The sequence below is a fragment of the Chiloscyllium plagiosum genome, unplaced genomic scaffold (assembly GCF_037043375.1).
Source record: "Chiloscyllium plagiosum isolate Xiang-an unplaced genomic scaffold, Cpla_swu_hap1 HiC_scaffold_28, whole genome shotgun sequence".
In the NCBI taxonomy this organism is placed as follows: domain Eukaryota; kingdom Metazoa; phylum Chordata; class Chondrichthyes; order Orectolobiformes; family Hemiscylliidae; genus Chiloscyllium; species Chiloscyllium plagiosum.
In genome coordinates, this window is record NW_028270166.1 from 3,589,984 (window position 1) to 3,607,624 (window position 17,641).

Sequence of the window (17,641 nt, forward strand, 5' to 3'; positions counted from 1 at the left end):
ATATTCCAAGTGTGGTCCCACCAAGGACTTGTAGAGCTGTAGCAAAACTTCGCGGCTCTTAAACTCGATCCCCCTGTTAATGAAAGCCAAAACACCAAATACTTTCTTAACAACCCTGTCCACTTGGGTGGCAACTTTGAGGGATCTATGTACTTGCACACCCAGATCCCTCTGTTCCTCCACACTGCCAAGAATCCTGTCTTTAATCCCATATTCAGCATTCGAGTTCGACCTTCCAACTTCCATCACTTCGCATTTATCCAGGTTGAACTCCATCTGCCATTTCTTGGCTTTCTCAAGTGAAAATGTGTCATCTGAGTATTGTGACCAGGATCTAACCGAATATTTTCATAAATTAGAGACTATAATCCATCTAATTAACTTCTATTATCCAATCACATGCTACAATGATAACGGGGTTTTGACAAATCACTCTGTCAATCAGCAGAGTCAGGCCTGACAGGTGGAAATCACCCCAATGCTGGTCACCTACTCCTCTGGAGCATTTCAATTTCCTCAGCATTCTCCTTCTATCTATTTTACTCCACTCCTGTGAAGGCAGCAAGATAAATCTACATCGTAAATTCAACCATTAAGCACTGTTCAAGCACTTCAATCCAGTAAACCGAAAGAGAGGCAGACAGTGATAGAGGAAAAGTGAGAGAGAGAGTGTGTGAGAACAAACTAGATTATAAAAATGGATAAGAGAAAGGGATAGCGTGTAAGAGTGAGAGGAGACAGAAAATGGGATGAATGAGTGAGATGGAGAAACAGGCACATAGACAGCAAGAGAAATTAAAAAGAAACAAAGAGAAGGAAACAAAGCAACTGGTGAGAAAGCGTGAATATAGCTTCCTAATCCAAGCCTGCAACAGGTCACTTTAAAATTCTCAGCCTTGACTTTCAACAGGTCCCCTCTGGAGGACCAGGCCTTGAGCTCCCTGGAAGATCAGCTCCGATATTCCCTCATTAAACCTCTCCAGTTCTCTCCAGTATGTTTCCTTCCATCTTTAAGACACTCTTTAATTTTTTTTTTGGCTAAGTTTTTGTCATCTGATTCAACATTGACTTATTTCACTTGCTATTAAACATTATTTGACAATGTTCCTGTGACAGAGTGTGACAGAGACTAAGGTTGTGACAGAGACTAAGGTAGTGGCAGAGAGAGAGAGAGATCACAAGAAAGACAGAGTTAAAGACAGAGTGAGTGACCAAGTAAACTCCAGGGGGCTCAGAAACTTCACAATAAATGTAAATATATGTTGAATGAAACCCAAGTCACTTGGAGGACAATGGGATTATTAGCCAATAGTTTGTAAATATTATATTGTACATCAAGGAGTGCACCAGGCCTTGTGAGATGCTGCGTTTCACAGATGGAATGTTCTCTGGTTCTGTTCTGGCCTTTGCTGGTTTGTTGGTGTGTTCGATCAATGCAGATGGGAATCTGTATTCTTAGCCTAATCACAGTGGGATGTGTACACATGGACACAGGAGGTTGAGGATGTGGGAACGTTAGGAGACCTTGCTACTTTTATTTGGCCATTCCATGAGATTACAGCAAATCAACCACTTAACTCCATCTATCACAGACATGGGATCAAAAGCAATGCCTGCCATAGTCAAACAGCTTGCTTACGCTCGCACAGTGGTCACATTTTGTGATTTTCCCTCCTTTGGAAATTCCAAGACAACATCAGCCCCTGCCTTCCAAACATATCAAGAAATGAGTACTGCATGCTCAGTAATTATAAATAAATGCTCTTGGAAAATGGGATTAAACAGAGGCAGGACACAATTCACAGGAGGGAAGGAAAGACTCACAGAGATGTACAGCACGGAAACAGACCCTTCGGTCCAACTCGTCCATGCTGACCAGATATCCTAACCCAATCTAGTCCCACCTGCCAGCACCCTGCCCATATCCCTCCAAACCCTTCCTATTCATATACCCATTCAGATGCCTTTTAAATGTTACAATCGTACTAGCCTCTACCACTTCCTCTGGCAGCTTTTCCATACATGTACCACCCTCTGCGTGAAAAAGTTGCCCCTCATATCTTTCCCCTCTCACACTAAACCTATGCCCTCTAGTTCTGGACTCCCCCATCCCAGGGAAGAGACTTTGTCTATTTATCCTATCCATGCCCCTCATGATTGTATAAACCACTATCAGGTCACCCCTCAACCTCCAATGCTCCAGGGAAAACAGCTCTAGCTTATTCAACCTGTCCCTATAGTTCAAAACCTCCAACCCTGGCAACATCCTTGTAAATCTTTTCTGAACCCTTTCAAGTTTCACAACATCCTTCTGATAGGAAGAATATTACAAAAGTGGCCTAACCAATGTCCTGTACAGCCGCAACTCCTGTACTCAATACTCTGACCAAAAAGGAAAGCATACCAAACGCCTTCTTCATTATCCTACCTACCTGCAACTCCACTTTCAAGGAGCTATGAACCTGCACTCCAAGGTCTCTTTGTTCAGAAACACTCCCTAGGACCTTACCATTAAGTGTATAAGTCTTGCTAAGATTTGCTTTCCCAAAGTGCAGCACCTCGCATTTATCTAAATTAAACTCCATCTGCCACTTCTCAACCCATTGGCCCATCTGATCAAGATCCCGTTGTGATCTGAGGTAACCCTCTTCGCTGTCCACTACACCTCCAATTTTGGTGTCATCTGTAAATTACTAACAATACCTCTTATGCTCGCATCAAAATCATTTATGCAGATGATGAAAAGTATTGGACCCAGCACCGATCCTTGTGGCACTCCACTGGTCACAGGCCTCCAGACTGAAAAACATCCCTCCACCATCTCCCTGTCTTTTACCTTTGAGCCAGTTCTGTATCTAAATGGCTAGTTCTCTCTGTATTCCATGAGATCTAACCTTGCTCACCAGTCTCCCATGGGGAACCTTTTTGAATGCCTTACTGAAGTCCACATAGATCACATCTACCACTCTGCCCTCATCAATCCTCTTTGTTATTTTTTCAAAAAACTCAATCAAGTTAGTGAGACATAATTTCCCATTGACAAGGCCATGTTGACTATCCCTAATCAGTCCTTGCCTTTCCAAATACATGTCCATCCTGTCCCTCAGGATTCCCTCCAACAACTTGCCCACCAACGTCTGGTGAGTCTTTGATGACACTCAGGACATGTCTATCACTCACAGGAACTGTCAATCAGAAGGTTCCATTTCATTCCAGCTTCTCCCTTGATCGTCCAGCAATCCTGTCATTTTTGGATAAAATACAAAAGGAATCGCTAGCAAAGTCAGGACAGAACACAATGAAATACTTCCTGGTTAGCAGGAAGGCCAATTGATTTGACCTTCACATGTTCGAGCTGAAATGGAAGAGAATTCCCCATTGTCAAGTGCCAGAAGGAACTAAGGCCGGTTCCTCTCCCAACCTCCCCTTCCACCCAACTCCCCCACCAGCCCCCCCACCCCCACCCCGTTCACAGTCCATCCTAAAAGACAATTTATTCCCCAGTCCTAACACAATTTAAAACCCATGCACGTAACTCATGACATCTCTATTCAAGAGTCAAACCCCCTCAGGCCCTTTCCATTATTCAGCTGCTAGTGGAGCTATACTGTCTGAGCGTTATTAAGGATATAGACATTACAGCTTCCTGAGGACAACAGTGTGAATTGACTCAGGATAACTACTCAAATCTCTCTCTCTCTCTCCATAAGACCCCTTCCCACCACCTTCCAAACTGTATCACAAAGGACACCTGAATCAAATTTAAAAATCTTCTATTAAAAAACCCAAAACAACCACAAATGCTGGAAATCCGAATCAAAAACAAAAATTGCTGGAAAATCTCAACTGATCTGGAAGCATCAGCGGAGAGAAATCAGAGTTAACCTTTTGGCTCCAGTTCTGAAGAAGGGTCACTGGACCCAAAACATTAACTCTGATTTCTCTCCACCGATGCTGCCAGACCTGCTGAGATTTTCCAGCAATTTTTGCTGTTGTTAAAAATCTTCTTTTTCTTCTGGATAGGAGTTGGAGAGAGGCATCACAACTTGGTATGGCAACTGCTCTGCCCAAGGCCACAAGAAAATGCAGAGAGTTGTGAACACAGGCCAGTCTATCACACAAACCAGCCTCCCATCCACTGAATCTGTCTACCCTTCCCACTGCCTCAGGAGAACAGCCATCATCACAGACCCATCCCACCCCAGTTATACTCTCCTACAGCCTCTGCCATTGGGCAGAAGATATAAAAGTTTGAAAACACATACCAACAGATTTAAGAATAGTTTCTTCCTTGGTCTTACTAGACTTTTGAACAGATCTCATATATTAGAGTTATCTTTCTCTGTACTTCCTCTGTAGCTGTAATACTATATTCTGCATTCTGTTCTATTACCATGAAGTAATTATGTAAAGTATGATTTGCCTGGATAGCATGCAGAACTCTACCTTTCACTATATTATGCGACAATATTAAAATCAAATCAAATTTCTGTCAATTTACCCACTGATGGAGCAAGACTCTAACTCTGTCAATTGATGTTGGTCACTCAATGGCCCAAAGCATCTCCCTCCCACTTTCAGGCCCAGCCAATCCCAAACTCAACCCCGGCTTGTCCTAGAAGAGTTGAGTGATGGATGGATAAACGGTAGCATTTCCATGCGAAACTCATGCCTGTGGTGGAATTGGTGCACCCAAGGTCAGCACTGCACAAAACGTTTCATTTCAGCACACGGTATATGCTCCGAACTGTTACTTATTTGATCAGGATTATTTGTTCCATCAGAAACCAATTGCCTCTAGCCCATGAATCCCTCACTCTCTAACAGAAAGAAACTGTACTCAGATCATCCTTCTCTAAAACTCACTATCACAGTCGCAAGGACTAAAGATCAAGTAAGGGGTTCTGTAACAGGGTCCCGAAGAATGAGAACAAGGAGTCAAGTCACAGTATGATCCAGGGAATCTGAATGTCCCAGAAACTTGCACACTTTTCCTTTAGACCTCAATTTAACAAAGAAGGAATTTGAGATCCTGGGCCAGCACATTTTAATGTAGCGTCCAGAGATTCTCTAGGTCTTGATTCTAGAAGGTGTAATCCAGGGCTTTCTTTCACTGGCCACCAGTCCCGAATGAGTTTATAATAAAAAGGGAAGTGGAGAGCAGGGTTCAATGAGTCAATTTTGTTTGGAAATATAAGCAAGCAAGATGGAACTGTCTCTTTAAACTGGGAGACGGAATATTCTAGATGAGGGTGTTACTCAGATCCACTTTCACAGGCAGAGGTCCCACATTCTCCTCCTCCTGCTCCCTGAGAGACATGGTGATGAGGGGAGTCAATCCATATGAAGGAGTCTTCTCCATCCCATCTTGATCACCGTTAATGCTCAGAGGCTACAAATCAGGGTGAGAGAGAGAGAGAGAGACAGACAGACAGAGAGAGAAAGAGACAGAGAGAGAAAAAAAAAGACAAATCACTCACAGTGAGAAATGACAGTATCCCATCAAACACCCCCAGGACAGGGACAGCACGGGGTTAGATACAGAGTAAAGCTCCCTCTACACTTTTCCCCCATCAAACACTCCCAGGATAGAGACAACATGGGGTTACATAGAGAGTAAAGCTCCCTCTACACTTTCCCCTATCAAACACTCCCAGGACAGGGACTGCATGGGGTTAGATACAAAGTAAAGCTCTCTCTACACTGTTCCCCATCAAACACTTCCAGGGATAGGGACAGCACCGGGTTAGTTGGTTAGCTCTCTCTAAACTTTTCAATTGAAAATAAAGCTTTCTCTACCCTGTCTTCAACAAACACTCCAGGAGATGAATAGCACAGGGTTAGACGCAGAGTAAAACATCCTCTACTCTTTCAACTGAAATTAAAGCTCCCTTTCCTCTTTTAAACTGAAAGTAAAGATTCCTTGTCACTTTTCCCAGGAAACACTCCTAGAACACAGAAAGCACAGGGTTAGATATAGAGTAAAGCTTACTCTACTCTTTATCCAATGTAAAGCTTCCTTAATGCAGTACCCACCAAACAATCCCAAGATTGATACAGTATGAGATTAGTTACAGAAAAATGCTCTCTTTACTGTTTAAACTGAAAGCAAAGTTTCCTCAACACATTTGGTACCAAACATTGCCAGAGCAGGGACAGCACTGGTTAGACACAGAGTAAAACATCCCTACGCTTTTAAACAAAGCAGAACTCACCCTTGTCTTTGAACAACGTAAATCTTTCTCTACACTTTTAAACTCAAAATAAAGCTTTCCTTCACACTGTCTACATTAAACACTGCCGGGATAAGTTTGGAGTTAACTTTTTTGAACATTATTTTAACTGAATTGATGTTTTAGAACTGCAACATTCTGGGATTTGTCTTTCAATCAATACTCATATCAGTCCGTAAACTATTAAAAAAAAAGTTGAGTAAATTGTAAAATATACCCAGTGTCTCCCAGAACAGAATGATTGAGGTGAATGAGTGATCAGCTCGAATTCCCAATAAACAATCCAAGTACAGAGATGTAATTCCTTTCTTTCTGTGAACAGTTTGAGTCCCCAGGTGATAAAAGTGATATCATGATGACTGATACAGCCAATAGCAGACCTGACAAAACATATCAACCAAGAAAGAGATGACTGAAGGGTGATGTGACAGAAGTATTTTGGGTATGAATTAACTCCACACAATAATATTCACAAAGACGTTTCCATCAGTGAGGATACTAAAATTAGGCACCATAAATGTAAAGGATGTCCTGGAGAAAACTGATTGAGAATTCATAAGAAACATTCTTACCCAGAGAAGGGTGTGAATGTGGAACTCCCAAAGGGAGTGGTGAAGGTAACAGAGGAGATTTTATTTGTAAGGAATCTGGATAAACTAATGTGTGGAAATAGGACAGGGTTATAACAGGAGTTAAGGAAGGTTGGAGGAGAAGTGAATGAAGCACAAACACCAACATGACATTGGCGAGCCACGGGGCTGGTTTTTGCACTGGGTCTCAGAATCATTCAGCATAGAATAGAACCTTTGGCCCATCGATTGTGAATGCCATGGAACTCACCTGGGATTTCACATGTTGCTCAGGAGCAGTTACTAAACTGGCACAGCTCAGCCACAGCATCACCAGGATAGACAGCACGAGGCAGGCAGCTAGGATCCAGCGGGGTAGGCCCGAACGCCTGGGGGAGCAACACACAGAGCAGGTCAGGAAGGCTGAGCCAACAGCCACCTACCTTCCAGCCCATTAGCAGCTGAAAGTTGAACAATCCACCGTCACAAAGACATGACACATTTCAGAGAGGCCTGAGTGTCCAAAGCTTCACTTCAGAGACCGGAGTGTGTATTCCAAGCTGACAGTGCCAGTAAGGCCTGAGGGAGTGCCGCACTGTCAGAGGGTCAGTGCTGAGAGAGTGCCACACTCACAGAGGGTCAGTACTGAGGGAGTGCCGCACCGTCAGAGGGTCAGTGCTGAAGGAGTGCCACACTGACAGAGGGTCAGTGCTGAAGGAGTGCCGCACTGACAGAGGCTCAGTACTGAGGGAGTGCCGCACTGTCAGAGGGTCAGCGCTGAAGGAGTGCCACACTGTCAGAGGGTCAGTGCTGAAGGAGTGCCGCGCTGACAGAGGGTCAGTGCTGAGGGAGTGCCACACTGACAGAGGGTCAGTGCTGAGGGAGTGCCGCACTGACAGAGGGTCATTGCTGAGTAAGCGCCTCACTGTCCAAGGACCTGATTTTCGGATTAAACATTTAACCCAGGGTAATGTCTGTCTTCTAAATATAAAAAAGTAAAATAAATTCCAAGGCCACAATTTGAAAGAAGACCAGGAAGCTCTCCATGTGACTTAATGAATATCTTTCACCTCATGGCTTTTAAGAGTCATAGAGATGTACAGCATGAAAACAGATCCTTCGGTCCAACTCGTCCATGCCACCCAGATATCCTAACCTAATCTAGCTCCATTTGCTAGCATTTGGCCCATATTCCTCTAAACCATTCCTATTCATATATCCATCCAGATGCCTTTTAAATGTTGTAATTGTACCAGCCTCCACCACTTCCTCTGGCAGCTCATTCCATACCCGTACCACCCTCTGCATGAAAAAGTTGTCCTTAGGTACCTTTTAAACATTTCCCCTCTCACCCTAAACCTATGCCCCCTAGCTCTGGACTCCCCCACCCCAGGAAAAAGACTTTGTCTATTTATCCTATCCATGACCTTCATGATCTTATAAACATCTATAAGGTCGCCCCTCACCCTCCGATACTCCAGGGAAAACAGCCCCAGCCTATTCAGCCTCTCCCTGTAGCTCAAACTGTCCAACCCTGGCAACATCCTTGTAAATCTTTTCTGAACTCTTACAACTTTCACAACAGTCTTCCTAAAACAGGAAGACCAGAAGTGCACACATTATTCCAAAACTGATGAAGGACTTTTGCCTGAAACGTCGATTTCGCTGCTCCTTGGATGCTGCCTGAACTGCTGTGCTCTTCCAGCACCACTAATCCACAATCTGGTTTCCAGCATCTGCAGTCATTGTTTTTACCTTATTCCAAAAGTGGCCTACCCAATGTCCTGTACAGCTGCAACATGACCTCTCAACTTCTATATTCAATGCTCTGACCAATAAAGGCATACATACTAAACGCCTTCTTCACTATCCTATTTACCTGCAACTCTGCTTTGAAAGAACTATGAATCTGCACTCCAAAGTCTCTTTGTTCAGCAACACTCCCCAGGACCTTCCCATTAAATGTATAAGTTCTGCCCTGATTTGCCTTTGCAAAATGTGGCACCTCACAGTTATTGAAATTAAACTCCATCTGCCAGTCCTTGGCCCACTGGCCCACCTGATCAAGATCCTGTTGTACTCTGAGGTAATCTTCTTCACTGTCCACAACACCTCCAATTTTGGTGTCATCTGCAAACTTACTAACTATCCCTCCTATGTTCACATCCAAATCATTTATATAAATGACGAAAAGTAGTTGACTCAGCATCAATCCTTGCAGTACACCGCTGGTCAGAGGCCTCCAGTCTGAAAAGCAATCCTCCACTATCACCCTCTAAGCCACTACCTTTAAGCCAGTTTTGTATCCAAATGGCTAGTTCTCCTGTATTCCATGTTTATTTTTCCCAGCATGTTTCTGAATGGGAACAACTTACAAAAACCTCTCCCAGTAAGCAGGTACAGCGTCAGGAATTCCCAAAAGGATTGAGGTGGGCATCAGTTGGCGCTCTTAGTGCATCTATCAGCAGATCCTCGGGGTGTGCTCCAACCTCATGACACTCCATATGGAGACATCCAGGCTTTAAGCTGTTAGTGTCTCTCTCATACACTCCTTTGGCATTTGGACACTGCATGTGCCCAGGATCAGGAGCTGATGGTACAGTCTGGGGGAGGTATTTAGAGACTCTGTTGTCAGCTCTCACCCTCCCCATGGGCTGTGATTTGGAAGTGATATCCCTCCAAATTTTCCCGAACAAATCCCTGCTGTACTCCATAAACTGGGACTAATGCTCATCCCTTGTTTGCCACTCCATTGCCAAAGAGAGTATCCAATTGCCCCAGTTCACCCGAAATTTTTTTAGATTAGATTCCCTACAGTGTGGAAACAGATCCTTTAGCCCAACCAATCCACACCAACCTTCCGAAGAGCAACCCACCCAGACCCACCCACCTCTGACTAAATGACCTAACTCTATGGGGCAATTTAGCATGGCCAATTCACCTGACGTGCACGTCTTTGGACTGTGGGAGGAAACCCACACAGACACGGGGGGAATGTGCAAACTCCACACAGACAGTCACCCGAGGCTGGAATTGAACCTGGGACCCTGGTACTGTGAGGCAGCAGTGCTAACCACTGAGCCACTGTGCCGCAATTTGAGCTCAAGTCTTTTCCCAGAGGTGGGGGAGTTCAGAACTTGAAGGCATAGGCTTAAGGGGAGGGGAGAAAATTTAAAAGGGACCCAAGGGGCAACGTTTTCACACAGAGGGTGGTGCGTGTATGGAATGAGCTGCCAGAGGAAGTGGTGGAGGCTGGTACAATTACAACATTTAAAAGGCATCTGGATGGGTATATGAATAGGAAGGGTTTAGAGGGATATTGGCCAAGTGCTGGCAAATGGGACTAGGTTAATTTAGGATACCTGGTCGGTATGGACAAGTTGGACTGAAGGGTCTGCTTCCGTGCTGTACATCTCCTGACTCTATGCTCTAGTAATGGCCTTGAGCCTGGAGACAGATAGACAAAGGAATTCTGTTATGGTGCCTGGACCAGACCAGGTGGAGATGGGAGGTGAGGGGGTGCATGTTCTCCATATTTAATACATGTTACTGTCTGGGTTTGTCAGGAATGTAGTTAAAGCAGTTGCCTGGCAACATTGCATCTTGCAGTGATCTCTCATACCGTGACATGCAGCCCAGGAAATCGTGTTGAGATGGTGATCCCTCTTGACGTACAGGTGCCTGTTTAAACTCGGGGTCTGGTCTCGCACTGACTCTCTTCTCCGCACCATGACGTACAGCTGTAAGGAATGAGGAACATTCCGAGTGTGGGTTAACATTCCTGGTTGGCAGAATATCTGTAGCTAGTATCTGGAGTGTGCAAGTAGGGGTCAGTGATGTCAGTTACACACACAATGAAAATATTGAGAGGGATTCCAAGCCCAGGTCAGGGTCAGAGTACCACATAGCAAGGGAACCAGAGTTCTCAACTCTGTTTAACTCTGTCTGCTCGCTATTTACTCCCTTCATTTCACACAGTGAACAGTTTCCCCGAATCTGAGAGAGTCTGCCTCATGCAAATTAATTCAGAATTTAAAACCCTTCTCTCTGTGACCACACCCCCAACCCAACCCCCTACTCCCAAGAGCCAGACACACACAGTCATTTCCGATATCTCACTCCCCTCTGTCACAAGGCTTGTAAATTCCAGGCTCAAACTGGGAATTGAGCTCACTGTCAAGACTGACACTCCCTGTGCCGCACTGTCCGAGGGTCAGTGCTGAGGGAGCGCCGCACTGTCCGAGGGTCAGTGCTGAGGGAGCGCCGCACTGTCCGAGGGTCAGTGCTGAGGGAGCGCCGCACTGTCCGAGGGTCAGTGCTGAGGGAGCGCCGCACTGTCCGAGGGTCAGTGCTGAGGGAGCGCCGCACTGTCCGAGGGTCAGTGCTGAGGGAGCGCCGCACTGTCCGAGGGTCAGTGCTGAGGGAGCGCCGCACTGTCCGAGGGTCAGTGCTGAGGGAGCGCCGCACTGTCCGAGGGTCAGTGCTGAGGGAGCGCCGCACTGTCCGAGGGTCAGTGCTGAGGGAGCGCCGCACTGTCCGAGGGTCAGTGCTGAGGGAGCGCCGCACTGTCCGAGGGTCAGTGCTGAGGGAGCGCAGCACTGTCCGAGGGTCAGTGCTGAGGGAGCGCCGCACGGTCCGAGGGTCAGTGCTGAGGGAGCGCCGCACTGTCCGAGGGTCAGTGCTGAGGGAGCGCCGCACTGTCCGAGGGTCAGTGCTGAGGGAGCGCCGCACTGTCCGAGGGTCAGTGCTGAGGAAGCGCCGCACTGTCCGAGGGTCAGTGCTGAGGGAGCGCCGCACTGTCCGAGGGTCAGTGCTGAGGGAGCACCACACTGTCCGAGGGTCAGCGCTGAGGGAGCGCCGCACTATCCGAGGGTCAGCGCTGAGGGAGCGCCGCACTGTCCGAGGGTCAGCGCTGAGGGAGCGCCGCACTGTCCGAGGGTCAGCGCTGAGGGAGCGCCGCACTATCCGAGGGTCAGCGCTGAGGGAGCGCCGCACTGTCCGAGGGTCAGCGCTGAGGGAGTGGGCACTGTCCGAGGGTCAGTGCTGAGGGAGCGCCGCACTGTCCGAGGGTCAGCGCTGAGGGAGCGCCGCACTGTCCGAGGGTCAGTGCTGAGGGAGCGCCGCACTGTCCGAGGGTCAGTGCTGAGGGAGTGGGCACTGTCGGAGGGTCAGTGCTGAGGGAGCGCCGCACTGTCCGAGGGTCAGCGCTGAGGGAGTGCCGCACTGTCCGAGGATCAGCGCTGAGGGAGTGCCGCACTGTCCGAGGATCAGCGCTGAGGGAGTGCCGCACTTTCCGAGGATCAGCGCTGAGGGAGTGCCGCACTGTCGGAGGGTCAGTGCTGAGGGAGTGCCGCACTGTCGGAGGGTCAGTGCTGAGGGAGTGCCGCACTGTCGGAGGGTCAGTGCTGAGGGAGTGCCGCACTGTCGGAGGGTCAGTGCTGAGGGAGTGCCGCACTGTCCGAGGGTCAGTGCTGAGGGAGTGCCGCACTGTCCGAGGGTCAGTGCTGAGGGAGCGCCGCACTGTCCGAGGGTCAGCGCTGAGGGAGCACCACACTGTCCAAGGGTCAGCGCTGAGGGAGCGCCGCACTGTCCGAGGGTCAGTGCTGAGGGAGTGCTGCACTGTCGGAGGGTCAGTGCTGAGGGAGCGCCGCACTGTCCGAGGGTCAGCGCTGAAGGATTGCCGCACTGTCCGAGGGTCAGCGCTGAGGGAGTGCCGCACTGTCCGAGGGTCAGTGCTGAGGGAGTGCTGCACTGTCGGAGGGTCAGTGCTGAGGGAGTGCCGCACTGTCGGAGGGTCAGTGCTGAGGGAGTGCCGCACTGTCAGAGGGTCAGTTCTGAGGGAGTGCCGCACTGTCGGAGGGTCAGTGCTGAGGGAGTGCCGCACTGTCGGAGGGTCAGTGCTGAGGGTGTGCCGCACTGTCGGAGGGTCAGTGCTGAGGGAGTGCCACACTGTCGGAGGTGCTGTCTTTTGGATGAGGTGTTAAACTGTGTCCCTGTCTACCCTCTCAGGTGGCTGTAAAGATCTCATGGACATTATTCTGTGGTGAACTGATGTCACAGATTGAGGAGAAAGTGAGGTCTGCAGATGCTGGAGATCAGAGCTGAAAATGGGTTGCTGGAAAAGCGCAGCAGGTCAGGCAGCATCCAGGGAACAGGAGAATCGACGATTCCTGAAGAAGGGCTTATGCCCGAAACGTCGATTCTCCTGTTCCCTGGATGCTGCCTGACCTGCTGCGCTTTTCCAGCAACACATTTTCAGCTCTGATGTCACAGATTGCCAATCTCCTCCCACAGCCACATACAATTCATGTTCCCTCCACTTTGTCTGAGCCATCCTGCTGTGTACCAACTGGCTGCAGCCTTTACTTTTACAAATTAACAGTGACTATAGTTCAAAAGCGTTTCATTGGTCACGTGGTGCTTGGGGCTGTCCTGTGATCAGATGCTGGTCAAACAGGAGCTCCTTCAATCTTTAACCCCACCTCAGCATTTCTGACCCTTCAACAAGACTGTGATTGGTTGTTGCTTCTCAGACAGAATCTTGTCTGCACAGCCTCACCTGTCTGTGGGATCAGCTTCTCGTGCTCGCTAGGATTCCACTCGTAAGGGACCTGTCCCATATCAAACTGCACGGCCTGTAAATCTGGAGCAGACAGTTCGAGCTCTGGGTGAGCCTGTTGGGAACGAAATCCGATATTACACCCAACCACAGTCGCAAGGGAAATGGGATGGGGCTGGAGGCTGAGGAAGGGAGGGAGGAGCGATGGGGCGGAGGGGGAAGGGGGTGCCAAGAGTGGTTTCTGGAAGTTGTGTGAGGAAGGACCTTGATGTTTTCGTGAAGCAGGAAGAGATGAAGAGACAGCACCTTGTGACAGAGAGAGGCATACAGTGACAAAGAAATATACAGTGACAGAGAAATATATAGTGACAGAGAAATATACAGTGACAGAGAAATATACAGTGACAGAGAAATATATAGTGACAGAGAAATATACAGTGACAGAGAAATATACAGTGACAGAGAGGCAGCACCTTATGACAGAGGCTGAGCAACATTGAGAGAGGGAGAGACACAGATCATGTGCCAGCGTTACCTGGAAGACAACAACTTTGCCATCATCAGCCTGGAGGTAGAAAGTCCAAGTGGAGGAGATGAAGCTCTGGGCTGAGCTGACAATGTCACTGCAGAGAGTCGACACATAGTCGAAGATGGAGGAAGGTTCAGGGGGTGGTGTCAGATGCTGCAAGGGACAGAGAGAGACAGAGAGAGAGAGACTTTCTTTGCAAAGGTTTATTCCCAACTTCATGTCATGACAATGTTACAGAAGCCCCATAACTGTGTAATACTGAGCCAGATCTACATATTTAAACTCTTTCCAGTCAGTGGCCTGGTCTCCTTGTTAGAAACTGTGTTTGTAGATGTTGGATTAAAACAGCATCGGTCTGAGCAGTGATGCTACCTGATGTTGAACATTAACTGTCCGACCTCAAACACAAAGAATGGGAGGTAACTGTGGAGGAAGATGCAGCTATTCTGCCCCTTGAGCCAATACTAGCACTTAATGCTTCATGGCTAATCCTCTCTCCAAATAGTCTGCCTGACATAGCTTCCTATTTTCAATCAACCTCCATCAGAGTCATTTGTTTTAATTGGTCTCCAGTACCAATGACTTTATTTTAACAGGGGAAAGGGTTTCAGATTTCCACTTGCTCTCTGCAGTGAGGGAATTAGAGAGTTTGAAACTGGGAAAACTGGAGACATGGCTATGAAGGATGCCACAATAAAACCCGGGGCTGATCACGAAATTTAGGGGTTGTGGGGCTGTAGGAGATTCACAGATAGAAAGGGGCAAAGTGACAGAGGGATTTGAAAACAAAAATCAGAACTGTGAAAGAAAGCAGGGAGTTGCTGAATGAGGGGTCAGGGCAGGTCACTAAGATCAGGAATTGTGGGTGAGTGTGGTATCATGAGGAGATCTCTAATTGAAAACTCGGTCAAAGGAGGATGTAAAAGGACAAAGGTCGAGAGGGAATTCTGGAGCATGGGCATTGCAGCTATAGAGCTGAAAATGTGTTGCTGGAAAAGCGCAGCAGGTCAGGCAGCATCCAAGGAGCAGGAGAATCGACGTTTCGGGCATGAGCCCTTCTTCAGGAACGGAGCTATAGGCTCAGTTCCCGCTATCTGAGTCATCCAAACTGGGATAGGGAGGAGACTGAAGTAGAGGAGAGCAGAGATCATAGAGGGTTAGAGGATATGGAAGGGACGAGCCAAAGGGGGTTTTTGTGTTCAAATCTCTACAGCGGGACTTGAGCTCAGGAAGTAGTCAGTGTGCTGCAGCTCTCACTGGAGATCAGAGCCTGGCATGGCCTTGCTGGTGGTGGGAAGGGGCTGAGACTGTTACATTCCTGTCTGAGCTCCTGAGTCACAGGAAGCAGGGAGCTGGCCAAGACCAGCAGGGGACAATGCCCTCATACAGGATGTGGCTTTGTACAAACATTTAATCCATTTTTTAGTTAAACAAACAGCTTCTGGAGCAAGACTTGGAGATCTCAACTTTCAGTCAAGACATTACTGATACAACAACTAACAGCTGACACAAGTGAGTGGATTGTGACAGCCTCAGATATCTGACAAGGTACTGGGCATCAGAAAGCTGCCAGAGTGACTCCTCGCACTGGACCCTGTGTGAACTGTGCTGTTAGAGATAACAAAGGCAATTGGAATGATGGGAAAGGAATAACCAGCCAGGAGGTTCTTTAACCAGAACAAAAATCAAAATCTGGAGCACTGCAGCAAGCATGAGACAGAGATGCTGACCAGGGAACAGGGGGCTATGTTAAAGTGGCAGGCAACAGGAAGTTCAGGGTCTTTTTTGTGGGCACAACATAGGTGTGCTGTGAAGTGGTCACCCAGTCCATGCTTTGTTTCCCCAATGTAGAGGAGACCACATTGTGAGTGGCTTGGAGACCCTACAGGCTTCTGGACTCAATATCAAGTTGAATAATTTTACAGCCTCCTACCTCACACACCAGGCTTTGTTATCACACAGTCTGCCATTACACACCACCTATTGTTAATCACTGCCAGTCTCCATTAACAGCTACTCAACCTCCCAGCCAGATCATTATCCACTCCTCCCTCTGACCAACTGTTCTTCTCTCTCTTTGGGCTCTACCCCACCTATCGTTTACTCCTTACACTCTTCCCCTAACACTATTTTCTGCACAATTTCCGAGCTACTGTCAATTCTGAGGAAGGGTCACTCAACCCGAAATGATTTCTCTGCATAGATACTGACAGCCATGCTGAGCTTTTCCAGAAACTTCTGCTTTTGTTTCTGATTTACAGCAGCCGCAGTTCTTTCAGTCGAAAGAAATGCTAGTTTTTCCTGAAGTCAGGTTGCTGGGGGAATGGGACTAACTGGATTGCTCGCGAAAGAGCTGGGGTAAACCTGATGGGCCAAGTGTCCTCCTTCAGTGTTGGACTGGGTTATGAAGCTGTGTTTTGCCCTGACATGTGCTTTGCTGCCTGGCCTTGCTATACCTCAGAGTGTATGTTAGGCACAGCGTGTGGGAGCTGTTACCTGTGTCCGTCTTCTTTCTGCCTGGAGGAACTGCTCCTTGCAGCCAGTGTTGCAGCCATTCTGCTCCTCCATCTGATAGTAAGCCTCAAAACATGCTGTGAACACAAGGAGACACATCACAATGCCATTCTCCAAAAGGTAAAGGTAGACTCCTTTTCCCACCCTGGTTTTTGGGGAGGGTCGCTGTGGAAGGACAATTCTGTAACTCGGAGGAAGGGTCCAGGGTGAACACATACAACAAGAGGTGGTGATGGACAAAGATTGCAGTGTGAGGTAAGGTTCAAAATTCATTGAGATGGGGAGCAAAAAGGGATAAAGCCAAGCCTTTGCTGAAAGCATTTTGTTCAGTACCAGAGATGGGGAGGTCAAGACTAGACAGAGCGAATGTAGTGAGAGAAAGTCTGGAAGAAAGGAAAAAGGGCAGAATGACCTGGAGCTGTGATGGGATCCATAAGCTGCTGAAATGGACAGTTTTTCACATGAAGCGGAGAAGTGTTTTCTTGTTAAAATGCTAACTGGGATGAAGGACATAATGAAAGAGCAGTAAAAGTGATACAGTGGGTTGGTGCCATTGAAAGAAGCAGCCAAGAGGGTGCACATGCCAATGTAGGCAATCCAAGTGTTTGAGATCAATAGCATTGGCAGATCTGGAACATAAAGAGTTGAATTTCAGTCAGAATCCACATGGAAGCAGCAGAAGTGGATTCAGAGGAATGAAATGATGCCATGGATAGTTTTTGTGGATAGCTGACCAAACCTGAGAAGAGAAACAGAAAGTAACAAAGGTGGAGAGGTAAAAACAGACACCTGGAGATAAGAGCAGAACTACTTCACGGTGATGGGTCATTGACCCAAAACATTAACTCGCATTTCTCTCCACAATGGCCACCAAACCTGATTAGTATCTTCAGCATCTCTCAGTCTTTTTTATATATAAAAAGTCATATTTTTAAAATACAAAACACTGAATTAAGCCTCAGTTTGACTAGTATGTGCAGATACAATGCCAAGGTGAGGGCACTGAGGACACTTGAGCTACATGAAGAAATTGGAGAAGATGGGACTGTTTCTCCTTTGAGCAGACAGAATGAAAAGAAATGAGGCACAGGATGTTGGAGCTAGGATGGGCTGGCTATAAGGCACTGCTCTCCCATCCAATACGATCATGCCTGATTTGGTGTTTGCACATTTCTGTCTGCCCCTCATAACCCATGAGTCTTTGTCGATGTTGAAAATCTATCAAACCCAGCCTTGA

At 47.5% G+C, this 17,641-nt stretch overlaps 1 protein-coding gene across 4 annotated transcripts in view; it reads right to left on the bottom strand.

Annotated features, from left to right (window-relative positions):
• The window catches only part of tmem59l (transmembrane protein 59-like), a 62,380-nt gene that overhangs the window by 36,345 nt on the left and 8,394 nt on the right, over nt 1-17,641 (bottom strand). For 3 of the 4 annotated variants that reach the window (XM_087975899.1, XM_087975902.1, XM_087975901.1), the window contains exons 3-7: nt 16,387-16,481; nt 13,897-14,043; nt 13,362-13,476; nt 10,425-10,542; nt 7,074-7,191 (exon numbers count right to left, since the gene is read on the bottom strand). In XM_087975899.1, coding sequence (XP_087832025.1) covers nt 7,074-7,191; nt 10,425-10,542; nt 13,362-13,476; nt 13,897-14,043; nt 16,387-16,481 — 593 coding nt within the window. Of the gene's footprint in view, nt 1-3,476; nt 5,393-7,073; nt 7,192-10,424; nt 10,543-13,361; nt 13,477-13,896; nt 14,044-16,386; nt 16,482-17,641 lie in introns of those variants that run through there. The other variant, XM_087975900.1, reaches the window with a different exon arrangement.